This window comes from Zonotrichia albicollis, chromosome 2, assembly GCF_047830755.1.
Source record: "Zonotrichia albicollis isolate bZonAlb1 chromosome 2, bZonAlb1.hap1, whole genome shotgun sequence".
In the NCBI taxonomy this organism is placed as follows: domain Eukaryota; kingdom Metazoa; phylum Chordata; class Aves; order Passeriformes; family Passerellidae; genus Zonotrichia; species Zonotrichia albicollis.
This window is the reverse complement of record NC_133820.1, coordinates 90,183,568-90,210,739: the sequence shown is the minus strand read 5'-3', so window position 1 is coordinate 90,210,739 and position 27,172 is coordinate 90,183,568. Positions and strand designations below refer to the sequence as shown.

At 35.2% G+C, this 27,172-nt stretch overlaps 1 protein-coding gene across 16 annotated transcripts in view; it reads left to right on the top strand.

Moving 5' to 3' along the window:
* The window catches only part of DOCK9 (dedicator of cytokinesis 9), a 113,861-nt gene that overhangs the window by 44,960 nt on the left and 41,729 nt on the right, over positions 1-27,172 (top strand). For all 16 annotated transcript variants that reach the window (XM_074535650.1, XM_074535649.1, XM_074535660.1 and 13 more), the window contains exons 3-22: positions 760-849; positions 2,577-2,659; positions 3,754-3,823; positions 7,804-7,899; positions 8,549-8,683; positions 12,248-12,422; positions 13,709-13,776; positions 17,644-17,718; positions 17,812-17,952; positions 18,316-18,516; positions 18,644-18,766; positions 21,163-21,245; positions 21,690-21,812; positions 23,527-23,606; positions 23,691-23,878; positions 23,993-24,058; positions 24,588-24,680; positions 24,935-25,058; positions 25,480-25,601; positions 26,961-27,047. In XM_074535650.1, the coding sequence (XP_074391751.1) occupies positions 760-849; positions 2,577-2,659; positions 3,754-3,823; positions 7,804-7,899; positions 8,549-8,683; positions 12,248-12,422; positions 13,709-13,776; positions 17,644-17,718; positions 17,812-17,952; positions 18,316-18,516; positions 18,644-18,766; positions 21,163-21,245; positions 21,690-21,812; positions 23,527-23,606; positions 23,691-23,878; positions 23,993-24,058; positions 24,588-24,680; positions 24,935-25,058; positions 25,480-25,601; positions 26,961-27,047 (2,223 nt within the window). The remainder of the gene's footprint in view (positions 1-759; positions 850-2,576; positions 2,660-3,753; positions 3,824-7,803; positions 7,900-8,548; positions 8,684-12,247; positions 12,423-13,708; positions 13,777-17,643; positions 17,719-17,811; positions 17,953-18,315; positions 18,517-18,643; positions 18,767-21,162; positions 21,246-21,689; positions 21,813-23,526; positions 23,607-23,690; positions 23,879-23,992; positions 24,059-24,587; positions 24,681-24,934; positions 25,059-25,479; positions 25,602-26,960; positions 27,048-27,172) is intronic.

Below are 27,172 nucleotides of genomic sequence, written 5' to 3'. Positions count from 1 at the left end.
TGGCCTAAGCTGTGAGATTCCTTTCCACATAGTCAAAAACAACTTCTATTGCTCTGTAGTTATTTTCATTTGTAGTCCAGAAGATTTTGTTAAGTTTTCATCTTTTTCACTTTTACAAATGTAAAGTATCCTTAGGCTTACTTCAGCACAGGTTTGAGAAGCAGAATTTCATGGTCACAGAGATATTTCCTGCTCTCTGGCAGCCTTCCTGTGCCTCTCTGAGTTCTGACATAGTATAGGAATAAGTTCTGACTTGGTAGGCTGAAATATGGATATACTTCAGTGATCCACACCTTCTCTCTAAACCTGCAGTTAAACAGTGCTAGTCTCATTTTTTGTCACTTGAGATCTGCAGTTCAATTATTCTTTTATTTTGGTGTGGTTTTCTTACCTTCCTTGAATAATAGTATTTATGTGCAGTAATAACACTACCTTAATGTTTGTCTTCAGAATGTTTGAGTTATGTTGTCATGGTGGAATTTTTTTCTAGTATTTTCTTCCGCACATTGGCAATGTAGTGGAAAAAACTGTCCTATGGAATCTATTCCTCACTGATTCCAGTCTTACTCTTATTGTGAAAGAAGGAACATGTCACTTGAATGAAAGCAAATTCTCACTATTGGCTATTCTGAAACATCCTATTCATAGGATGTTTTCTGCTGAGCTTTTCTTCATTGTAGTGGTGTAACTGAGTGTGGCCATAGTGTGTCAACTCCCCTTTAATTGCAATTTTTATTAATTGCTTTTGTTGTTTATCAGACAGCATTATTGCAGCGGCAGAGTCGATACATTCGGTCAACAGTTCCTGAAAATGCAGAGAAAGAAGCTCAGAGCCTGTTTGTAACTGAGGTAATACTACAGTTGCATGTGACTGTGTGCAATAACAATATTATACCTGACTTGTTTTTCTTCTCCTTCTTTTACCATTTAAAACAAACAGAAAAATAAGCCCTGGAAAAAGAACTAAATATTTATTGCTGCTTGTAAATTATTTCAATGCAAAATTTCCAGGAAAACCTAGTATTAAAACCCAGTATTTTTTTCCATTGGTGGCTGGAAAAGAAGTTTTACAGGATAGATTTTAATTCTTTTGTTTGCGTCATTGGCTTTTGCAGATGGTTCTCCTTCACTTCATTATGCTTTTGGCTTTTCCAGATGAACGTGGGTGATTTCAATGCATAATATTGGATCTACAATAAATCTGGAATGAATCACTGGGACTTGTTTTTTCTGATAAAGTCTCTCACACTAGCTATTCTTACTTTGTTTCAAATAATCTTGTACAGATTGCTGGAACAGAACTGTACAAGATACAACAGTATCCAGAACTGTAACACTTGTGGAGGCTAAAATTCATTATGACTGTTCAGCTTGTATGCTATATGTAGAAAAAAATGTCCTCAACCCTAAAGTTTCTCAGAACTGTTTGCTTAGGTTGGCATTCCTTTGGTTTTGTGAGGCTGTTCTTCATTTATTGTCTTGTTGAGGCCTTTAAGGAATTAAAGGTTCAATTGTTTTTCCTTTTTATTTTGTGTTTTCTACTGATATGTTTTAAGCTGTTATTTTAACATCTGAAACAAGTAAATGTCTGTTGTAACTCTAATAAAACTGAAGGAGTCCACATAGCTGAATGTACATCAAAGTGTTTTATCCACACTGATAAATACCCTTAATACCTAACCTAAACATTTCTGAGATAAATTTGAAGAGGATAGACAAGAGGAGGGAGGAGTGTTAGAGGTAATTCATAGAGTTTAATGAGTTTCTGCTGAAACAATTGCTTGGCAAGTATTAAACTCGTGTTTTGAAATACAAAGAAAATATTTACGATTTATTGGATGCTGTGTTTGTGTATGTGTAGGTTTATTGTGTTACATAAAATTTTGTATGGAATGGTTTCTGTCAACAGATTTTGTCAGTTTTATGTTACTTTGTTCAAAGCCAAGATAAATCAGTACTTTTATGTTGTAACAATAGGGGTGGAGTAAAGTGGTATTTCCTGTGATCTAGATCAGAACTTAATGACATAATTGCTTTTCAACCACTGTAAGCATGCAGTCTAAATTTAAGTATTAATTTAATTGCACTGGAAGTATAAATTCAGGAAAATATGTTTTTGGCTTTCTGTATCACTATGTGCACAATTGAACATTCTATTTTAATAAGGTGTCTGTTTTTGTGCTGAGCTGTCTTTGGGCTCAGTCATGTTTTCAGCTTCAGCTGAGTTTTCTAAAGACTTGGCCATGTTTTCAGCTTCAGCAAAATGCTGGTTTAACTTTCTGGACAACTGAAGATGGTTAATCCAGATGCTGAGTGCATTCATCATTTTCTGCTTTTATTAAATACATGTCTAGCATGGATCATAACATTCCATTGAAACATATAACTTGTTCCAAAAACCTATATTGCATTAGACTATTGCAAAAGAAAGGAAGTGTACGGAATTTTCAGAGATTGATATGTAACCATAATACTTCATAAACAGACATATCTTAAGAGATTTTCTTGTCCTGTGCCTATTGAATGCCTTTAATCCTCTTCCAGTTAATATTGATACTTGGTTTTCATTTAAACAGTGCATCAAAACCTACAATTCAGACTGGCATATTGTTAACTACAGATATGAAGATTACTCAGGAGAGTTTCGACAGCTTCCAAAGTAAGTATGTTATGTAGTTTGTTTAGTGGTATGATAAATTGAAATTGTGGAGGAATTTTGCATTTAATATAGACTTATTTATTTGAGAAGTATGAGATGTATAATATCTAAACTGAAATATGCTCTATCCATGTTTAATGGTCAGTAGAGAGGATAAAGACTTGTTGGATGGAATTGATGAACTTGAATGTCTAATATCATGCTAAACCATTTGCTGGGAAGGTACTGTCATAACGTTGCCTTGTTAACAGGGAAGTGAAAACAAGACATTGTATCATTGACAATGTGACTTTAAGTAAGATAACTGAACAGGCTAATGTTTAGATGAACCTAAAATGGTAATATCCTGTTTTCTTTGTTTCAAAGGCAGCTTTTGGAACTCCCTTTAGGAGCTTGGGGAATAGAACCTAACTGAGATGGTTGGAGCAGGTTTTCACAAGGATGATTCAAAGTACAAGCCTAGCCGACATCTGTGACAAACTTTCTAAACCATCTGCTAGAGAAATGTTTTCCCACTTTTTCAAAATTTTGTAGGAAGAGGATAGAGATTAGAACCTTAATTCAGAATGTCTAAGAGTAGCTAAATACCCTGAATACCCCAGCTCTGGAAGATCTGTGTCTTCCCTGATTGCTCTCCTGCATCTATCAGCTGAGAAATAGTTGCCTTGCCCTCTGGAGAGTTCTGATCTTCTCACAGGTTTTGTACAAGGCAGGACCTGGTTTTCACTTGCCCTGAACAGAAACCACAATAGGAATTTTAAAAAGTGCATTGTCCTGCAAGGAGCCAGTGGTTGCAGGTATGAATTCTTACTGATGAGATATTAGGAGTGCAATGAATGAGAAGGCATCTGTTCTCTTCAGTTACACTTCAGCACAGTAACAAGCAGAACAAAAAGGACATGGCTGCCAGATGTACAAATGAGGAAAATTGCTTTCTAAGAAGTAGAATTAATGAAAAATACATGCTTTTACCTAGTCATTCTTGTGCTTTTTCCTCTTAAGTAGGAAAAGAACATCTAAATTTTTGCATCAATAAAATATGTAACTAATCACAAAGTTCCTAGTACTTCAGAAGCTTTCTCTTTCTCTTGTAGTAAAGGGACAAAGCCAGACAAGCTTCCTGTTCATTTATATGAAGTGGATGAAGAAGCAGATAAAGATGAGGTGAGCTAATAGCAATTCCTTACTTTCTCTTGTTTTCATTAAAGAATGTTGGGTGTGTAGAGGTTGTGGGTTTGGTTAAGTGTTGATGTCAGTACATGAAAACAGAGATTAGCTTGAACCACCTTATTGGGAAACAAATCAGTTATTTTTCTTGTCTCCTTTCAAATAACCTTGTTCTCTGCAGATCTGTCAGGTGAGCCAGAAAAAGTTTTGACAGATAATAAAATTGAAGTTTTAGTACTTGGTGACATATAATCCTTCAGCTGTCATAAAATCTGTTTTATACTGTGTCTGTGTAGGCAGGTTCCCAGAGGGAAGTGTTTCCTGCAGTTTAATCATGGAATTGAATAAAATCATAGGTGAATCTGTTCCAGCACAGCAACAGCACATGCACTTCAGCATGCATGACAGTATAGCATAGAGTGTGAGCTAAAATCAATTCATCACAAATATGAGCACAGGATAAGACTTGAGGAGCTGTCATGGAAACAAAGGCTTTAAAAATTGACTAAAACTCCTAGATATGTTCTCTGGTGTTGTTGGCTTAGGGAAAGGAGAGATGTATAGCATCGAGCAATTTTCAAGTATATTTAGAATGCCAAAGAATTTTTTTTCAGCAACTGCCTCTGTTATTTTTGTGATTTATTTATTTTTTACCACACCCTGTTCCAAAACATGTTTTTAAATGCCACTGTTACCTTTTCTTACAGTTACTTGAACTCTTCCATCTCAAACAAGAATGAAAATAAAATAATTTTTCTTTTTTGTGGTTTTTTTACCTCTTGGCAATTACTTTGCTTCTAAATTTCTCGTACTCAGAACTGCTGCATATGAAATGAAAGGATTAAATGTGAAGAAGTTGTTTGGGGAATTCATCTGAGTAGATAGATTCCCCAGCAGAGAGTGCCAGGCTGACATTTATCCAGCACTGCTATTAATCTGCACTGTGATATTTGGACAAATAACTTTGTGCATCTATATCCAAAACCTCCTATTTGTAGGATGGGAATAATTATGATTACTATTATACTGACATTTAAAAGACTTAGCATTATTTACTGTGATTATATTTCTGACAACAGAAGTGTATTAGAAAACAGTGAGTTAAACACTAAAAATTAAATGGATGTATAATTTACTATAATTCTTACCAGGAAATACATTATGGGTTGAGTTAGTTAAACATTGAAAATCTGTAATTTGGCTATTAGCAGGTAGTATGTGTTTCATTAGGAAATGTAGGTAGAGAGGAGAACCTGTGTCCTGTAAGAACAGGCAGGAACAGGGTATCTCTTTCAGAAGTACAGTCACTGGAGCAGAGCTCTGCTGCTCTTTGATGAACTTAGAAAATAAACACAAGAAAAGGACATGCTGGGAGGAAAAGGGAAGTTAGTGGTACAATAGAGTGGGGGGACATAAATTCTTTCATCAAGGGAAGACTTAATGCCAGAGGTGTTTGTTTCAGACATGAATATCTTTCTGTGCCAAAAAGCACAGATGCAAACCTTAGATTGAAAGTTGTTTGGTCCTTTTGTTTGTGTTTGAAGAAAGCTGATTTATTAAGAGAATCATAGAAAACAAAAAGCTAAAAGTGATTAAAAATTGCAGGAAAATCAGATAAATATTAGTTTAATCACACATCATTAAAAAGGAGAAAATTACCTTTGCAAAATTAATTCAGGCTATCAAGCCATCAGGTTGATGTTTGCAAATGGAATTTTTCAATCCGGTATGGGATCAAGATATGGGATTGTTTTTGTTGAAACAGTTGCTGTTGAAGTAAACTTTGGAGCCAAGTTTGTGGGAAAGATCACTTTAAAAAGTGCAGCACAGTGTGCAGCAGCAATGATAAAAGTGAGGAAATTACCTTACCAGTTGGAAACAGGAAGCATGTTTTCAGTGTGAGAGTGGTGTGTTAACAACTGGATCCTGGGTTCCTTTGTATGAACAGATGGTCAGCTGGAAAGATTCAGTAGCTTTTTGGCTCTCCAGGCAGGAATTCTGCCTGACAGAAGAAATGCTGTAACTAGAGAGGCCCAAATGACGCTCAGTTCTATTGCTAGAGAACAGCATGCAGCTCAACAGAGCTGGGAAATGTGCACCTCAGAGACTGGGAACTGGAGTCTTAATAGAGCTAAATCTCAATTTTTGTTAACTCAGGTAATCAATGAATTTTAGTCATTGAGGTGACCCTATGCATGGTTTGTGCGATTACAGAAAAGCATAGGCTGTTGTGTGCCAAGTTTTGACAATAACTCATCATATATTCATGGCCTTACACTTGTAAAGGTGATTTAAACCCACCATTTCCTTGGGGATAACTCATGCCAGGGGAGGTGAAGAGTCATATAGAGTCATATTTGGAAACCTAGTTTTTTAAGTTTGTATCTGTATCTTTATTCTTGTATAAGAAAAATAATTATTAGCTAATAGAAGAGCAGTGGAGGCTAATGACTTGAAAATATGGAAAAATGATAACTGTGTTGCTTGGACAGGGAGACTTTTGGAGCACATGAAAATTTACTGAGTATTTCTGGTCTATGCCTTTGCGCCATTATATCAGATGCTCTGATAGTTGATGACCGTGTCATCTTTGCTGGGCCTAACTTCAATAGTCCCAAGCTGACAGTAAATTTTAAAAGGTCAGATTGATGCATCTTTTGCCTTCTGTTCACAGTTTTTTGAAGTTCACATGTGCATATGCTTACGAGTATGCAAGCTAGACAGACTAAATAATCTGTAAATAAATTACCTAGTAACATTTTACAGAATGTTCCTTGATTCAGTTCCAGAAACAGATTCATGTTATTCCAAGATTTGGTTTAATGTTCAGTTGTTGAACTAGTGACTCTCTCCCCCTTATATAATCAGGTTTTGTTGCATGATTTCTTTAACAGCCAAGAAAATGAATTAGAAAAATACTTGGGGTACTCGAGGATGTTTTGTGATTTTATTTTCAGCTGGATGCTAAGCTAATTCTGAATGTTTCAGTAAAAACATTACCAGGAGTATTTCTCCTTTATATGGATGAAAATCCTCCTACATGTCTAATTCATTAGTAGTTTTGTTTCAAAGTGGGCTATATCAACAGGGAGCCATGGTAACGTCAGCTTTGTAGTACTCTAAAAGATTACTTGGAACTGGTGATTTAATATTTATTCTGTGGCAGTTATAAATCTGTCTTTTTGATCTGTTTTGATTGCAAAGGGCTGCTTTTTGGTAGTTTTTAACATCTTAAGGTTTTAGATGCAGTCATTCAGTTCCCTCCCCTGGCAGATGGATGTGGGGTACAGGCAGTGGGTGTGATGTGTGATGCTTGCATTGGATCTGCTGTTTGTGAACTTGCCATCACTGCCAAGTTCAGTCTTGTTCTCTCTGCAAAGCTTTGATTCTGATCTGTAAAAGGGCAGACCCAATTCAAGAATTAATTCTCTAAATTTTTAAGAAAGATGTCTTTGAAGTACTGTGTGTAAAGCAAAATGGTTTGAAAATCTTGATTGAAGTTTTGGATAAGCATGTGTTTGCATTGTTCTTTTTGACAATAGAAATTGGTGAAAATTCTTACACTCTGTGGAAAAGGTTACAAGGTAAATGTAAGCAAATATTTTAAGTTTTGACTCGTTAAGTTTGCTTGTTCCCCTGTTTCATTGGGATTTGTCTTGACTAACATCAAGCTATCTATAGGCCGGATCATTCTGTTGGCTGTAGATAAAGCCTGTAGTAGTGGCCACATTACACAGTAAAAGTTAGATGAGGTCTATCTCATGCCAGGTCTTTAAATAAAATAATGGAAAAGCCATAGAATTTCAGCAGGGACTCATGGTAACATTATTATCATTATGTTATGACCATAGTTATTCCAACTTCTAAAATTACTTCTGAAATTATTGATAAATACTACATAGACTGTGATGCAAACATTTACCTTTTCTTTTTTCTTCTTTTTTTCTGTCTTCCTGTATTCCTTTCTTCATTTCCAGGATGCAGCATCTCTTGGGTCTCAGAAGGGTGGAATAACAAAACAAGGATGGCTGTACAAAGGCAACATGAACAGTGCAATCAGTGTGACAATGAGAGTAAGTTTAAGAATATCTTACATAAAACAAAAACCTGAGCACTGATATTCAATATCCCTGGGCCTTGGAGAGGTCAATCTGTGGTATGTGGTTAAACTCACAATAAGGAATACCTTAAGATTACAACAGAAAAACTATCTACCACAGTTTAGTTCTAAAAAAAAAATCTTATTAAAAGAAAGAGGGAAGCTTGTATGTACTTCATGTATCTGAAACCTTGCTTTTATCTTATGTAAATCAGAAAAAAAAAGCTATGAAAAATCTGGTACGTGAGAGAAATTTTCCTAATTATACCCTTGTGTGATTTTAGTGGAAAAGGGACTGTGTAATATTGATGGGGGTTTATTTGTTTGTATTTTATATGAAACTATAATTTTTAATATGCCTCTTATGTATATTATAGAGTCAGTTTTAAATACCTTTCAATAGGTCAAAAATACTGTCAAATGGTATAGTACAGTCCTGCTGCAGATATCATAACTTAATTTTTTTAGTTAATGGTTTGTTTTCTTTTCTGCAGTTACTGATTGTTATCTATGAATAAAAACTTTTTTTCTATTGCCTACTATGTAAATAGCACTTTTGAGTATACAATGTGAAGCTAATTGATACTTGTTGTCACTGTTCTTCCCTCCTTTCTTTTCACTAGTCATTTAAAAGAAGATTTTTCCACTTAATCCAGCTTGGTGATGGATCCTATAATCTCAATTTCTACAAAGATGAAAAAATATCAAAAGAACCTAAAGGATCAATATTTCTAGATTCATGCATGGGAGTGGTTCAGGTAATTATAATTATTCTCCTGTTTGCCAATTAATTTGATATTTATTAGCAAGTGAAATTTTATTTAAAATATAGATTAGTGTTGTTGAATGTAGATAAGTACCTATTATGCAGAGAAACAAGTAGACAGGCTGCATCTTGCCAAAGCAGTGAACAAGATTTCAAAGGGCAGGAGACTGAATTTTTGAAATCTTTCTGAAAAGAACATAAATTACTGGTTGATGTCAAGTATTTAGCAAACCAAATTCTAAGGCAAATGCACAAAGAACCCCAAAGTTGGCAAAGTAATGACAGCATAAAATTGAAGTTTATTTCAGTTAGATTTTGTGCTTGCATGAGCTGTAAAATGTTTTTCATAGCTTCTTGTGTGGGATTTTTGTTGCGGGAGTTGTATTGAATTCAAACACCCTTCCAGATGCTTTCGTTTGACCTTTCTAGTGTTACTTTTTTGTGCTTTTCTTTATTTTGAAAAGTTAAGGGCTTTGGTAAAATGTTTGTCAGTAGCAAGTGCCAAAGAAAAGATTGTTTTTCATTTTTTTTGTGATTCTGTTATGTATTTATAGTACAGCATGTAACTGTTCTGTTAGACACAGCATACCTGGAAAAACCCCATGGGTCTTAGGCGTTCTTTTAACTTGTACAATAAATAAAGAAATAGGCAAAGTTTAATGAAAATATGTTGCTTAAATAATATTTTTGTAACATAAAGTTGTCTGGAGATTTACACAAAGAGCTAAAACAGCTTTACAGGGGATTTTTTTCCACCCAAATATTGTAATATTGTCTTTTGGATACACATTTAATAGGTAACTTCTATGAAAATCTTGTAACTGTAATAAATTTTATCATATTGCAAGTTATATATATAATTTTACAGGAAATATTTTGCGTTAGAGATACAATTCTGGCCAGCTCCACTGAAGTGAATTTAATTTGTGTTTTTAAAACAAGCCAACAAACACAAAAGTGGTTGCTAAGCCACTCAATAGGTCTCATCAATGAATACAAATACGGATGGAGGATACAAAGAAGACAGAGCCAGGCTCTGCTCTGTGCTGTGCAGTGACAGGGCTGGAGGCAATGGGCACAACCTGAACCACTGGAGGATCCCTCTGAACTTCAGGGGACACTTTTTCACTGTGAGGGGACTGAGCACTGGCACAGGCTGCCCAGAGAGGTTTGGAGTCTCCATCCTTAGAGATGTTCAAAAGCTCCCTGGCCTGTGCTAAACGGCTCCAATTGGCTGTGCTTGAGGAGGGAGTGTTGGATGAAATGACGACCAGAGGCCCCTTCTAACATCTAACTGTTCTCTCATTATGGGATTTAAAACCTGAAAATCTCTTCCTCACACGTACTTTCATGCTGTTCCATACTTTCTGTTCCGGCAGTTCAATCCAATTAACCTCAAGTTTCCTCAGACTCTGCCAGAAGCTTGCTTTTTAAAACAAACAACGTATTACTGTTTCTTTTGTTCTTCTGCAAGTAGGGCTGATACAGTCATCTCTAAGTAAAAGTGTACTTTGGATGCTTTAAAATTTATAGTTGGCTAAGTCTCTAGTGCTGTACTGTATTATACAGTACCCTCAGTGATCATCTTGGTACCTGGTCTTCAAAACTGCGTGTAAAAATTTGAGACTAGTTATGAATTAGCATCATGTGCAAAATCAAAACCAGTTAATGCTCACTTCCAAGAAGCCAAGTAGTTATTCAGTGGCTAGAATAAAGGGTTTTGGAAATAACTCTTTCTTCACCTGAATTTTTGATGTGGAGCAATTAAGGGCTGATTTAAACTATCAAACATTATCCATAAACGTCCCTGTTCCAGGCATGTATTTTTATTGTCTTATAATATGTCCTGTATCCTTTCTGGCTGACCTTATTGTTTTGCTGTTGGTGTTGAATTAGCATTTAAAAACTCAAATGGGAAAAAAATGGTATCTACACAGTAGAAATTGCACTTCCATTTAACAGAAGAGGAAAACAAAGGAAAAAAAGACCCAGCCATCTTACTTTGAAGTAGTCTGATGTGGAAGTTATAGAAATGGTTTTTCTCAGGTAGTTATGCTTACAAGATTTTGTTCTTGGAATGAGACTACTTGTTTCAGAGTCAGTCTTTTCAGTGAGGGGAGATTAGTTCCTACTGCATTGCTATAACACTCCCCTGGTCTGAGGTCATTCAGTGCATTTGCTTACTTATTTTTCAAAGACTGTAGATGCCTGAGAGAAAAATACTGACTTCACTTACAGACATGAAGTTAGACCAGAATATGCTGCTTCTCTTGATCAGAACTTGTATCAAGAGGAATGCTAAATTTGTGCAATAGCAGGGTTTTTATTTGGTTGGGGTATTTGTTTTGGGTGGATTTCTTTTTTCCCCCAAACTTTAATGAAGAAACTGGAATTCTTGGAATTCTGTTTGGCGTTTTCATATTTGGTTTTGTTTTGTTGGGGATTTTGTTTTAATACTAAATTCTATAGAGACTTTTCTGATCAGAGATGAGGAACACATAATATATGCAGTGTATCTGTTCACACATTCAGCCACATGTGTAGGTATGGTTGCTCTAATTCAGTGTTTTGTGAAATCTGAGATCTGTGACATCTCCTGCCTGTGTCAAGCTTTTATACTGTCAAACATAGAGGTTACTTTTCTCAGAGTTTTTCATTTATTTCAGCACTGACTTCAACTGGTAAGATTGTCTTAGGGCTGTCTGAAGTCTTCACTTTTGTTTGTATGCTTGACAGAAACTCAGCTTTGGTAGAAAGCTGACTGTTTTGTCAACATGTAGTTAATTGAAGAATCAGAGATACAATGAAACTAATATGTAATTTGGCATTTAATTTAACTTAAACAAAAAATCCCCCAACCATTAAGTCTGCCTTACTGTTTATTTTAGTGTTTTTCTAGTGCATTATCAATTTGTAAAACTAAGTTGATGATAATATAGAATTTTCATTTAAGACTTCTGAATTCATTCCCAGAAACATGAGTCAGGCTAAGTAGCATTTGAAACCCTGGTTTAAATTGTGCAGAGAAGGATGACTGAAATGGCTGAGGAAAAAAGGAGGAACTGATTCACAACTTTATGTATATCTATATGACTAACAGTATTGGAGCATTTGGGGTTATGTTGGTTATAATTTTACCTCCAGTATAAAATCCCAGTCTGCAAACAGTTGTCACTCAAATATAATAGCGTTTCATGCTTTTTGTTTTCTTTTGTTTTTTCAGTAGACCTTAATTAGCTTCATTTCTAGGTGATCTGAAGTACATAAAGATTTGGAAATCTTTTTGGACTGCTTTTGGGTTTTTATGAAATGATTGCAAGTAGAATGATGACTGGAAACTGGAATACAGGCTGTTCTCCTTCCTTCTTGCTCTTGTTGCAGTGCTGTGGATAACTTCAAAAGGTCAAATGTCAGAGAGCAAAAAGTGTCATTATGACACATTTTTTCAAAATATCAAACTGTATTTTTGTATAGAGTATCTGAAATATGTCTAACTTCCTTTGATAGTGGTTAGACAGTGTGTGAAGTGCTACACAGGTCTTTTATTTTCTTATAGAACAATAAAGTCAGACGTTTCGCATTTGAGCTCAAGATGCAAGACAAGAGTAGTTTCCTTTTAGCTGCAGACAGTGAACTTGAAATGGAAGAGTGGATAAACACTCTGAACAAAATCCTTCAGCTTAACTTTGAGGCTGCAATGCAAGAAAAAAGAAATGGCGAGTCCCACGAAGGTAAGCAGGGTTTCCAGCAAGGCTGATGTTACGTGACCATGTCTCCTTACATGCATTTTGGAATCAAGGGCTTTCATGTGGCAAAATTTTTTTGTTTGTTTTCTTTGGGCATAAAAACTGCAGGCATTTTTACTGTCCAATTCAACTGATGAGCATTTTAACCTTTTGGGCATTAAAACAGTACTGTTCTGTATTGATTCCAGTTGAGTCAAGTCCACAAGATAATTCTGAGACTGATTAAGTCTAGAAAAGTAGAACCCACAATGTAGAATCAGGACTGAGGCAGCTTAAGGAAGAAAAAAAAAACTTAGGATGGACTTGTTTTGGAATGTGTAAAATGCTGCTGAAAATGAAATAATCTGTTCTGTGGTCACTGTAGGTAGAAATGGTGGTTACAGTGTGGCGCTTGAATTTAAATATAATTCCCTTGACCACAAATATTTCCTGCAAGTATTGAAATAGACTGCTTGGGTGCAGAATCCTTTCTGTTGGAGCCCTTTAAGAATGGGTCAGGCAGGTATCTGTAAAAAATGCAGTGTATGTCACCAGTATTTCAGTGACAAAAGGAAAATCTGAATGTCCTCTCCTTCACTTTTCCTCTTGAGGGTAAATGGGGAGAGAAACTGGTGTGAACCCAACTGTATGCATATCCAAAAGAGCCTGGAGGATATTACAGAAGGATGGTTTTTTATAGATAGTACAAAGTACCAAAAGGGATCATTAGAGTTTAAAATGAGATATCACAGTCTTCAAAGACTGTCAGAATTTAGTGTGATGTTTGCAACAAAAGCAGATATGAAAAGGAGAAGTATCTTGCTCTGGGAAAGACATTTTAGTCTGTGGTCCTTAGTTGACCTTAGCACTGCAAGATGTTTATAGCTGACTGAATGGCTGCTTTGTAAATCCAGTAACTGTTGGTGAGTAGAGCTGGGAACCTAATGAACAGAGGGAACTTGTTTTGAAATCAAGTTACAATGCATTGTGGAAAGAGTAATGTAAGTTTGTGCACTGAGTATCTGCTTGCCTCATGCAGATATTAGAATTAAAATTAAAGATGTGTTCTGGTAAGATTAGAAATAACTGCTACTTTAATGGTTTTTGTAACTAGTTACATCTTTCAAGAATCGCTGCACCAAAATGATGCAGTTGTCCACAACCTATTTATGCTAATGGTTGTCATTTTTGAGGGGGCAGGAGATTAAAAAAGATTAAATTCTTTTGTAATGGAGTTTTGTGAGCATGTTGGAATTTTTATATTTATTTTAAAATGAGTTTTATAATTTCAGATGATGAACAAAGCAAACTGGAAAGCTCATCAAGTAGTTTTGATAACTACTATCCTGAAATTGCCAAGGTAATATATATTGTAAATGTCAACTTGGGATATAAAGTATTAAACATAAGTTAGCCACATGAACTTTCAGTAGAGGTAAGGCATTGGCTTGTAGCTTGTGGTGCTTGGAAAGCTTAGGAGTTCTTTTATGAGGTGTGGTTATTGAGCTTCATTATTTTCTGCTTTTGGAAGGAAACAAGATATTGTCTTGAAGTTTCCTATATAAATCTTAATATGCTGTGTAAATTCAGCATGTCTTATTTCATTAATTCATTCTATTTTGTGTTGGTTTATTGCATTCAGGTAAGTGTTAAAGTGTTTCTATAGAAATCTAGCTGTACTAAAGTCAAGTTTTATTTTTAGACTTAAAAATCCAGGGCAGCTTAATAGCAGTGATGAAGTGAATGTATTTTAAGATGTTTGTGTTTATAATGAAACTGGCAGGTCCGTGGATGTTTCCTGTGTTGCCATGGTTCTTGCTTTTCCATTTTTTTCTTAGTGAAGTGTGATATAAACAAGCATGAAATAAAATGGAGCCAAATAGAAAATAACAGTAACAATTCCTCAGCCCATTTGCTGACTTTCAGTTAAATCAGTGAATTCTGTGTTGCAGTTTGTTTTGTGAATTTTGTAAAGGAGAAATTTTTGTTAAATCACCCAAGAACTTTAACTGGTGACCTTTTTTATTGAAGCTGCAGAATCCAAACTCCCTCCTGTGACTTCCTTGCTCTTTCTTCTGTGTGGTACAGCCTGGAGTATTGAAACTTTTCTGCTTGACCATTCTCTGGAATGCTCTCCTTTTTTTTTTCCTGTGGATCTGTCTGACCTAGTAACTCCTCCTGAAAGTAGTGCAGCTTATGAACTGAGAATAAGCAAACCAAATTCGATTTACTACAGTAGCTAACATATCAAAGGATCCAGTCAGAATACATTAACAAGCTTTTAGCACCCAAATTGGTTGGCTGACTTAATTCTTTCTGTTACTGCTTTGTAATCAATTTAGCACATGCACACAAAAAGCTCTTATGTGATAATCTAGCTCCAGCTATGGCTGTGATTGGAAGTTAATTTGGATTGTGGTGCTTATAATCAAAGCTTCCTAGGAAGAGTTGTAAGTATCAAACAGCATATTTGCATGAGGCCATGAAAATTTGTTTCAGAATTAAATATGAAATTAGATGCTCTTATTCTGTGGAAGATTTTTCTTTCTTCCCAGTCAGTTATTATAATGCTAATGGTCCATATTCCTTACAGAGGGGACTTTACTTCAGGGCTGCATATAATTTTGGTACTCCAGTTTCCATAACTTTTGGATCAGAAGCATTCAGCTCTTAAAACTCGTTATTTTCTAGAATATTATTTTTGCTCAGTTCTTTAAGCACTGACATGTTTTATTATTATTATTTATTCCATTGTTATAACTTATTTACATTTCTATTTCCTTCAATTTTTTTAAATTTCCCCTTCCCTTCTAATTCACCTTTCCTAAACACTGCCTTTCAAAATAATTTCCTCTAATGTATTTTCCTAGCCCTTTTTTTCCTGAGGAAAATTACAGGGAAAACTCTGCCCATTTTCATTACTCTCTGTGTCTTTACTTGATTGTTCTATATAAATGGTGTTGTTTGGAGGATTTTTTGTCCTTTATTCTGTCTTGCCTTGTCTTTTCAGCTGTTGTTTGGATTTGGTTCTTTTTTCCCCAGTGGAAGCCTTGCAGGGTATTGGGCTTTCTTTGAGAAGAGTTTATAGCTGCTCTATTATTTTTGTTAGTTCTAGGAGGAAAATTTCACAATAGCTGACCTCATATCCTTATGAGGAGAGAGAAATTCCTTCAGGGGTGATTGTAGAGCACCTGACAGTAGGGGAAAAAACAGATTTCCTAGGAAGGGTTTAACCCTTGTGAGTACATACATCTCCAAGCCTTCATTTTTCTATCAATAGCTGTTAGTTCATAACATAAACTAAATAAGATTGTACTTTGCACTTCAGTGCATAGATGCACACACATCTGTCTCAGTCTGTCTTTCCTACCTATTTCATGTTCCATTTATCTGCAATTTAAGTACCAGAAATGAATGAAGGGGTTTTGTAGTAGATTTTTTTTTGTGTGGTTGGTTGGGGTTGTTTGTTTTTGTTGCATTTATTAATCTTAAAATAAATTAGACCTCTGAAGTAGCTGTGACTGTCACGATCAATGTGCCCAAGCATCTCCTTTATCATTATTGGTCCCAGAATACCTTGAGGTGGGAAAATACTGTCTCAGTTTTACAGATGAGGAAATAAAATCACAGAGCCACTGATGTGCTGTAGACAGGGTTCATGGTAACAGGTTCATGCATTTTCAGTTCTTGAGTTCTGACAACTACCCCTGTTCTGTCAGTCAAAAATGCATATAATCGTCTGGTCTTCCTGCACAAAACACTAAATAATCTAAAACTATCCAAGATGCTTTAGCTGAAGCAATTTCTGTCTGGCTCCTATGGCTGGGCAATCTTCTTCCTTAGTTCTTGCCACTAAATTTTACCTTTGCAAAACATGCACAGAACTTTCCTGCCATCCTTAAACTTTTTCACATTTCCTGTATTTTCTAATTATAATTAGCTTGTTGAACCAGTTGTTCAACAAGCTAATTCTACCAGTACTCTGCTGGTATTGAGTATCTGGGTCGTCTCTTTCACAGCAACTCTTCTCTTTTCTTCTTTTGTGTTAAAGTTAGCAAAGTAAAGTAAATGAAAACCATTGGAGCATTTATATTCAAAATAGCCCCTCAGAATTTTCTCTTCTGTAATGCAACCTCTAAGCCAAATTATTTTTTTAAATTCCTGTTATCAACCTAAAAATATGGTTATGAGCTCTTGGAGATTGTTCTTTTGTTTTGTTTTGTTTTTTCTTTCTCTTGAGACACACTCTTTCTCTTGAGTAGAAGTTGCTTCAGTCTCCAGCAAAGCAGATGTAGCCAGTAGATCACTTCCTGCTGATGGCCAGTGATGAGCATTTTGGGTTGTAGTTTCTTTTAACCCATACAGGCTGATCCAAAAAGAACACCTGCTTGTAATGTAATATTTTGTATCCTTGTTTAGCCAGCTGCTACTTTAAGAATGGCATTTCTCCTGCATGGGTAATTTTGGTACATGCATCTGTTCATTTGTCATGTCCTGTGACTTTAAAAATCATAGAATTCTCTTTAAATAATTCCTTTTTCAAACAAAGGTAACCTATGTATACCATCAGTTTTCACATTCTATTTTGTTCCATTTCACTTTTGTTTTACTGTTTAAAGATAGGTGTCCACAAATCCCAGTGAACTCTGCAAAGTAACTTTTAAATGTGAGGGGTTTATCTTTTGGAAGTTTTTGGGTTTTCTCCAGCTGCCCACAGGAAAACCACTTCTTTGGCTGTAGAGCTCCAGAAAAGTCCAAAAAAAAGCAACCAACAAAAAGAAAAAAGAAAGCAAGCTATGATGGTGTTTCTTAATATAGGTGATCTGTTGTTTCCTCAGCAATGTTATGGTCCCAGGATAGCTCTGAGCCTTAACCTGCAGTCTTAGTATGTGTTTTTATTAAAATAAAATAGGATTATGGAAGTTATTGTTTGAGAAGGCAGATATATAAATAACACTGAAGTGTACTTCTCATGCATGGAAGGTTATATGTTACTGATGTAAGGTTTTGTACTTCTAGGCTGGACAGAAGCATTACGAGAAGAGGCTCTCACTTTGTGCTTAGTCATGTTTGATCAGTGTAAACTCAGGAGGTACAAAGCTCAGCAAGGGAGAAATGAATGCACGAATCAAAAATGTGTGGAGCTTTGAACATCACAGAAAAAAGCATGAAATTAAAGCTCACTTTAATAGTGTGATATCAAGACCTCTTTTCTTATTTTGAACAGAGCACCAGAGAAGCAGAAATCAAGCTGAAAACTGAAAGCAGAGTTAAACTTTTTGCCTTGGATCCAGATGCACAGGTTAGATTTCTTACAAGGAAGCAGGGGTATTTTATGTTGATCCTTTTGAGATGAAAGCAAATGTACCTTACTTTTTCTCTTCTCTTTTTATAGAAACTTGACTTTTCTAGTATTGAACCAGAAGTGAAGCCATTTGAAGAGAAATTTGGAAAAAAAATTCTTGTAAGGTGTAATGATTTATCTTTTAATTTGCAAAGCTGCGTTGCAGAAAATGAAGAAGGACCAACAACAAATGTAAATAATTAATCTAATTACTTTCAGTTAATTTGGAAATAAACGTCCTGATGTTTAGTTGGCACTATCCTTAATGACAGGGATTCATTGTCATTGAGAAATTTTTATTATGGGGATTTTTGCTCTTTTAAATCACAATGAAGGCCTAAATCCTACATAAATTAACTTTGCTGCTAATAGTTTTGTTGGGTGGTCGAGAGAAAAAAAATTTTTCTTTCAGTGTTTTTTACATGTTGTCAGTAATACGTAGGGTGATGGCCATATGTGTTCCTGAAAATATTACTTATCTTTTTTTATACACATTTTTACAGCGATGTGGATGCCAGCACTGACACTTGATTTTTAATTTTTTTTAATATCTAGGTAGAACCTTTCTTTGTCACACTGTCACTATTTGATATTAAAAACAACAGGAAGATTTCAGCAGATTTCCACGTTGATTTGAACCACCCCTCAGTAAGGCACATGCTGTCCAGTGCATCTCAACAAATGATGAATGGCAGTGGTGACAGCTTACACAGAATTCAGGACATTCATGAAACTGTCTTGCAATACCCAAAGCAGGTAAGAGCTAGGAACCTGAGCTAGTAGGATTTTGGATGCAAGTTTCCTGCATGATTTCATTTGCTTTCTCATATGTGATGTAAAATGTGCATTTTCCTTCTTTATTTATCTCTTGTTTTGTCTCTAGGGAATATTCTCAGTCACATGTCCTCATACAGACATTTTCCTTGTGGCTAGAATAGAAAAGGTGTTACAGGGAAGTATTACACATTGTGCTGAGCCATATATGAAAAGTTCAGATTCATCAAAGGTATGTTATTTTCTTCTGTGGCATGAAAAAAATGCTGAGGCAAACCAGATTGATTTCAAATTAATATAAATCAAAATCTTAGTTGTTTTATAGTAAATTCATGTAACTGGATAATTTGATTTAGTAAGTTGTAGTTATTTCATGTAACTATTATTACACTGTAGATAAGGGAACATTTTATTGGAAACATTTATTTCACTTTTTATAATTGTGACAATGTAATTTTTAGAATGTCTTTAAGTAAACTGTTTTGACAAAAGAATATTGGACTTCAGTGTGAAAGTTGAGTTGAAAATTGTTGAACAGTGAAATGTTAAATATAGATCATAACTATATGTCTCTCTTAGTTAGTGTATCTTACTTAGTGTAACATAGTTGATGTGTTTGTCTTACTTTTTGGTGACAATAGTTTACTATAACTTTATCTGCACTCCTGCAGTTTTTTTCCTCCAGAACCATTGAGATCATTAAGCTTCTGGTTTTATGTATAAAATTCTTTGCAGATTTGATAGAACCCCGAATCACTTCTGGAAATTATCCACTGGAACATCTTAAATTTCCAGGAATCTAGGATGGCATAACATTTTGATGCTCTCTGAAACAAAGCTACAAAAAGTTTTGTTAGTTGCTACTTCTTGTCAGTGAAGGAGCAGAAGTTCAGTGTTTCTGATTTACAGTTATGCTTAAATAGCCAGACCAGCATACCAGAAAAAGTGAGAAAAGTGCTTTTGTAGGCAGTGTCAGCTACTGCTGACATTCTGCCTGTTTTCAGCTAAGAATAAACAGTTGACTTTCAGTCTCTTCAGGGCAACAGTGTTCTTTCCTACAAATTTGATGCTGGCTGAGCTGCATGTAAAAAACCATGTATTTTTCACTTGGTCTTAATATAGATCAGCCTACTGATTTGTTTTTCCAGGATTGTGTGAGTTATTTTTTTTCCCCCCAGCTATTGTTGGAAAAACAGCAGCTTTGTATTTTAGGAGTCTGGTTTTGATGTTGACTGTTTCTGAGTTAAAGTAAAACCTGAACTGAGTGTGGGTGATTTTGGTGTCCTTGGGCCTGAGCCATGTGGGGAGGTTAAAAAAGCCCAGGTGTTCCCACATTTGATGCTGAGTTCTGGACTTGTAGTTGTCCTGTACAATGAGAGTGGACAATGAGAATGCTCATGGTTATACTAACTTATGCTTTCTAGCATTCAATCACTTACAGTTTTATACAACGAATGCTTAGTTTGAATTTTTCTTGTGTTCTTGTTCTCAGGAACTACACTGTATTAATCTGAAACAAATTAGAACAGTACCAGCTATATAGGCCTCCATGTGGGTCAGTGTAGGGAGAGAGTTCCAGTTCCTTGCAAAATTCCTAGTCTGGACAAGAAAAAGGGAAAATGGAAGCAGCAAATTCTACAGCCAAAAAAAAAAATCACCTTTTCTCCCCTTTAATGTTGAATACAGTGGTTTAGTGATCATTGCTTACTAAGGTTCTACGGTTCCGAGTGCTATTTCCCCTTTTTTTACAGGAAAGGGTAATGGAGAGTTCTTTCAAACACACTAGTAGAATCAACTCTTTACAATATCAACAGCACAGATCAGGGATAATATTCAGGAAGTTTTAGTCTGTACGTGGTTTTGCTCTGTATGAACACGTGGGAAAAGCTGATTTCTGGAAAAGAGAAGCCCAAGTGGTTCAGCTCAGTGTTGAACATCTCAAACCAGTGGGTTTCTAGTTTCTGATTGTTGTATTTGTTGGTTCTGTAAAATGGAGTTTTTTGTTCATTTAAAAGTTAAAATCAAGAATTTAAATTTTTAATGAGAACAGTGTTGCAGTGTCCATACACAGGGTTGTCCATGTGACCTTCATACAATTCTTTCCAATAGTCTGTGTGGAAGAGACTTTGTAGGGGAAGATTTTGTAGTACAAGTCTTGCAGGGTATTGTACTATGTATTCTGCAGGAATGTGTTCTGGTACAGAGGGTGAGTGCTGGATAGAGGTGGGGGAGCAAGTGAGAGGGGAAATGTTGTTTTGTTTGTTGGGTTTTTTTTTTGAGTTGCAGTTTTATTTTTAAAAGCAGTTTAATTTTGCTCTAGGTTTCAGTCTGTATTCTGTGTATAATAATGTTTCTCATGCTTAATTAAGTATTTCGTACCAGAAATGTAGATGGGTCTGTTTTCATCCATGAAGTGCTGTGAAATCAGCAGGCTGTGCTTAATCTGAAATGAATAGTTAAGAGGCATTATCAATTGTCTTTTCCTTCACATACTTAGGATTAATCTATAGTCTTCTAAAGAAGATTTTCTAATTCATGTCAGTGTCAATATGTGGGTTTTTCCTTGAGTAGTAATGGTTCAGAAAAACGTAGCTTTTCAAATATGGCTATTTCTTGTGTCCCTTGTAGGTTGCACAGAAAGTTTTGAAGAATGCTAAGCAGGCATGCCAGAGATTAGGTCAATACAGAATGCCTTTTGCCTGGGCAGCTAGGTGAGGACAAATCTTGTCAATCTGTGATTTTTTCCTAACTTTTCTCTAACATCTTTTTTCATCTCCCTTCTTGTAAAACTTAATGTGCTATTTAAATTATTTCTTCTTTTGCTTTCAATTAACCCAAGATTTCCATCAACCTTGTACTTCAGCTCTGTAGTAGGGAAAGAGTTATAAACATACATTATCATTCAAACTGTAGATATTGCCAGCTGTTTTCTGTTGTCAATATTTTTTATGTTATTAAGGATGAAATGGTTCACACTTATTTGTTAGACTAAGCTGTTTATACGTTAAACTCACCTACAAAAAGTAAAATATTAAATGCTTAATGAATATTAATGAAGGATGGTGCAGGATATTCTGATTTGTAATTTAAAAAATTCCTGAAATGAATTTCAACACTTTCATAAACTCAGCTAAAAGCAGGATTTTTACTTTCAGGACGTTGTTTAAAGATGCCTCAGGAACCCTGGACAAAAGTGCAAGATTTTCTGCTCTCTTCAGGCAAGACAGTAATAAACTCTCAAATGAAGACATGTTGAAATTGTTAGCAGATTTCAGGAAGTAAGTCTGATTTTCCTACTTGAAAAAACAGAAACAAACCAACCTAAAACCCCTCACTCCTAACCCACACAATATTTTGTTATGGTCTTGAACTGGAGCATCTAATATTTTGATGTATGTATTTATAAATGTCTTTCACATCAAATATAGAATCTATATAAATATAATTAAGGCCTTCAAACAAGCTACAGATCTTTCTCTTACATGGTATAGGGCTGTAAACAGGACTGAGGTATAATCCCACGTGTAACATGCTGTCATATCCTGAAGTATCTCTGTGCTAGGAGTTATGTTTGCACAATATGCTCATCTGTTTCTCAAAGGAAAACAAGTATGAGCAGAAATCATCTGTTCCCTGACCTTGGAAAGGGGATGCTGGCTCTCAGGGAAAGGGATTCAAGCAAGTCTCCAGTCCATCTTCCTTGGGAATGTGTCTCAGGATACCTAAAAAACAGAACATTTTTACCAAGTATTCTTAAAGATTTTATTGGTTTGTGTGCAAGGCTTATAAGTATTAACTTGAACAATCACTAAGCACAAAATGAGCTACAGTTTCTTTCTACTTGCTTAGCAAATCTGATGAGGAGATGAGGTTTGCAATAGATATTTTAGGTCACTTTTAGCAAGGGGCTAAAAGTTTTGTTGAACTTCCTGTAGCAGTGGAGTATGCTGGTACTCTGTTGGAACTTTAGTTGTTGAGAATTTTAGATTTTTTGTGTTGTTAAGTATTGATTTTTTAAGAGAATATTATATTTAACTTGAGATTGTAGAGAAAGTTTTTAAAATTAAATAGTAGAACTGAGATTATAAGTATGTAGTTTAATTAAAAGTGTGTGATATTACAACAGACAATAATAGTACTCCTTGCCATAAACACTATTACTGGAATTGGAACAAACAGTAAATTAGCCTGCCACACTACTCCGTGAGTTAAGGGAGTGCTTTTGGTTATTGCAGCATCCTGTTTGTGGAACCATGTACAGTATTTCACAGGAAGTACAGGAGGAAAGGAGTTCTAATGTCTAAGGCATATCTGTTGGAATTAGAATCCCAAATCCAACCAGAAGTTTGCTTCACAGCATGAGATTGCTTTTTGGGAAAACTTTGCATCCACTGTACAATAATTTTAAAAAATCATGCTGCTGATTGCCTTTAATAAAGGGTTCTGCATGGTTTTGGCATGGAAAATACTTGTACTTCATGTTTCTGAAGCAGCTATATCATAACATCTATATCTGGGTTTTGCCAGGTGAATTGTTAGTCTGGAAAAAGCAGGAGATAGAAACTTGCTGATTTCTCTTCCCCCAAGTTTATCCTACTGCCATGAACCCTTATCACTGACCACTGAGATTTAAAACTTACAGATTCCCTCTTGGCTGCAAATGATAATTGCCATGAGTTACTACATGGCAAAACTTAATGTTTTGAAAAGGTGTTTCATTTAAATTTAAAGAAAGAAAAAGTCATGCTTTTCTGTGACCTTTGACACACTTGTGTTTTTTTTTTCTTTTCCTGAGAGTTTAAAGGAAAAGAAAACTGTGTACCTAGGCAAAAAGCAAGACCAGATCAGTCATGCACCCTCAAACCACCTTTCCTCTCATACTCCTATTTCAGGATATTACTTTTGCCTCTGTTTCCTATTATCTTTTTTTACTGGCATCTGATTTGCATTTAGCCTGACTTTGAGAGGTTGTTTTTTTCCCCCTTCCTACAGACCTGAAAAGATGGCCAAACTTCCTGTTATTTTAGGAAATCTGGATGTTACAATTGACAATGTGTCACCAGATTTTCCAAGTAAGTATTAACAAACACTGTTAAATGGACATTTGGGCTTTTTCCTCTTCAGTTCTTTATTTGTTTTTTTCAATGTATTTTCAGATTATGTTAACTCATCATACATTCCCATGAAACAGTTTGAAAACAGTACCAAGACACTCACAGCATTTGAAATAGAGGAGTTTGTTCCCTGTATACCAAAATGCACTCAGCCTTTTACCATCTACAACAATCATCTTTATGTTTATCCAAAGCACTTAAAATATGACAGTCAAAAGTCTTTTGCAAAGGTGAGTAGAGGAAACCTGTACCAGTTTCTTTCTCAGGTTTAGTTAAGGTTGTTTACATATTTATTTCTGTGATGATTAATTGCTTGGGTTTATGTTTTTTAACTACTGCTTTAGGCTAGAAATATTGCAGTGTGTGTTGAGTTCAAGGATTCTGATGAAGAGGATTCTTTGCCTTTGAAGGTCAGTCTTTTCATTTTTGTGGCTGATAGAAGTAAATAGTGAGCAGGTAGCTAAATAACAGTAGTACTTTATATGAGCTTGTTTGGGATGGTGGCTTAAGAGTAACTTCTGGATGGCTTGTTTCTGATAAAAGGGATTCTAAAGAGTCCTCAGAGCATTTAATGTCTTTAATATTTTTTTGCTAAAATTCTAGGAATAAACTTGTTGCAAACAATGGTATTTTACCCCTGCTCCCCAGTAAGTTAAAACATTAAAGATATATTTCAACTGCAGAGCTAAACTCCATTTTATGAGCTATCACAGTGTATAAAAGGTGCCTGGAAGACCAGAAGTAGAGAAATGTAGAGGCATCCTGAAGTGAGATCACAGTGTCAGCTCTACTGCACAGCAGGCAGACTTAACATCATGTAAAGAAACCAAGTTAAACACAAGTTAAAATATTTCAAATTCTGGGTGAGACATCCTAAGCTGAGAGTAAAAAAAGGATCACAGGGTCTTTTTGTTCTTTTTTCCTTTTCTGTATTCTTAGTGTATCTATGGTAGGCCTGGTGGACCAGTATTTACTAGAAGTGCATTTGCTGCTGTTCTGCATCACCATCAAAATCCAGAGTTCTATGATGAGGTAAGCTGCCTTTCTGAGGAAACTACCAGGTCAGCTACGATGTAAATTTCAAATTACAAGAAAATATTAGAGGGTTGCAAAATTCTCAGTTAAATCAGGTCCCCTTTCTAAGGACCTTTTATAATTTTTGTATGTTTGATTTGTGGTCTAGCTTCAAATAACATGTAATCTGGAATTACTCTTTAAATGTAGAACCAGTAACACATGTCAGTGCTCTGGCTGCAAACTTCTACAGAGATTTCTTTGCCTTTCAGATTAAAATAGAGCTCCCCACTCAGTTACATGAAAAGCACCATTTGTTGTTCACTTTCTACCATGTCAGCTGTGATAATTCAAGCAAAGGGAGTACAAAGAAGAAAGATGTAGTTGAAACACAAGGTTTGTACACTAATGCCTTACTTTCAGTCATTGCTAATGAATTTTTTTGAAGTATGCTTATCTGGTAACCCATAATTCTTGTGATCTATATAATGCTTTCTAATTACATAGGACTGACTTAATAAATTTAATAAAATTTATTTTATTAAATCTTATGAAAGATTTAATAAAATATTTCTTCTAATTTAAATGTTTCAAATTTTGGTTTAGAGTGTCCTTTGAATGTACAGTGTTTTTCAAAATCAGTGACAGTTACTTTGTGCTTTCAATGTTTTGTAGTTGTTTGAGTTCAAATCATTTGGCCTTTACAGTAACATTTTCTATTTCATGAATTACATGAATTATTTGTTAAGACTTTTGTTGTAAGGGTGTATGTGGAGTTTCATAATATTTAAAATTACTTGCCTTTCATATTCTGTAGTTGGGTATTCTTGGCTTCCTTTGATAAAAGATGGAAGAGTGGTCACCAATGAGCAACAAATCCCAGTGTCAGCAAATCTTCCCTCGGGCTACCTTAGCTATCAAGAAGTGGGTATTGGAAAGGTATGGTATAGAAAATGGCTCTAATCTTAAAAAAGATTGAACATAGTGGAGAGAAAGATTGGTTGTAATTCCCTAGTCTGCTGATAAGATTTAAGTCATTTTCTAATAGAATTTATTTCCTTTTATAGTTTAAGTGGACTGCTTAGCAAAAGTCAGATGTCTGACAGAGGATACAGAAAAACCCAAAGAGAGATGGGAGACAAAAAAAATGTATTAGGACAGGTTGAGTGAAATTCTTGTAGAAGTCAGAAAGTTGTTACATGCTTACTTCTGTTGTTATTTAGCTGATACAATTAAGATATGCTTATGTTTCATTTTCTATAGTAATAATTAGCTAGAAATTACAGTAATTTTTAAACATTTAAAATTATTCTGAGTTTCTGAAGGTCTGCAAATAATCTGAAGTCCTTTACTAAATTTTTTTTAGCATTTCATGCTGTCTCCTTTCAGTAAGTCCTTTATTCCTGAACAAGTCTTATTCTCACATCTTGATTTTTGTGATCTCTATACTTCACAAGTAAAATTTATGGTTGTATTTTTCAAAGCAGAAAGCTTGCATAATTGTAGTCATAAAAATCATACCAAGGAGGATACAAAATGAAAATGTGATAGGGAATTTGACAAAGTTTGAATGCAGAGACAAAATTGACTAATTTTGGAGGAAGAGACCTGAAATCAACAGCAAGAGATGCTGCTCTCCTCCTGTTGTACCAGCTGCTCTTTGTTCAACTCTGCTGTAAGCTTTCCAACCATTGTCTCCTTCACATCTTTCATCCTCTCACCTTGTAGGTGTATTCTTTATGCCTCTGCTGTTTGTCTCTGCTCATGCCCATGGGTACAATGTCAGGACCAATATGACTAGTGATAGATTTAGCAATAAAATCTCTCCCTAACTGGATATCAGGGTCAGCATTCTCAGTTCTTTGGAAATGGGATGAGAAGGAAGGACTGACAGTGTCACTACCTGTCAGTGACATATGTTAAGTTTTAAACCTTGTGAGTACCTGTGAAAATCCTTGTGTTATTTTTTTGAGAAAACTGGTAAATATTTCTCTCTAGTCAGAAGTTTCTTTGCAGAGTTTAGGGGAAACACAAAATCTGTGACTTGCAGAGAATCAATTTTGTTAGCCACCAAGGAAAATACTGTGGGACTTGTAAAGTACATTTTAAGCTTCATAAATGCTTTTGGAAATATTGCCTGCATAATTTTGCTTTATTTATGACTTTATTCATTGCACACTGCATTTCTTCAACCTGTTTTTTTCTTTTTGAAAGAAGTGTTGTTAATGGTACTGTTACTTGTTTTATTTTAATATACTACTACATTATTTTACTTTTCCCCCTCATGTATATGTGCAGCATTCTGGTCCTGAAATTAAATGGGTAGATGGAGGCAAACAACTGCTGAAAATATCCACTCATCTGGTGTCAACTGTGTATACACAGGTAAGTTATAAAGCAAATTTAATTAGAGAATTTTTAGAAATTATATATGTTCATAGTATGCATATACAATATATGGGAAGATTCTTAAACTTGGTGTGCTCATCTCTTTTTTGTCTCTTGGGCTT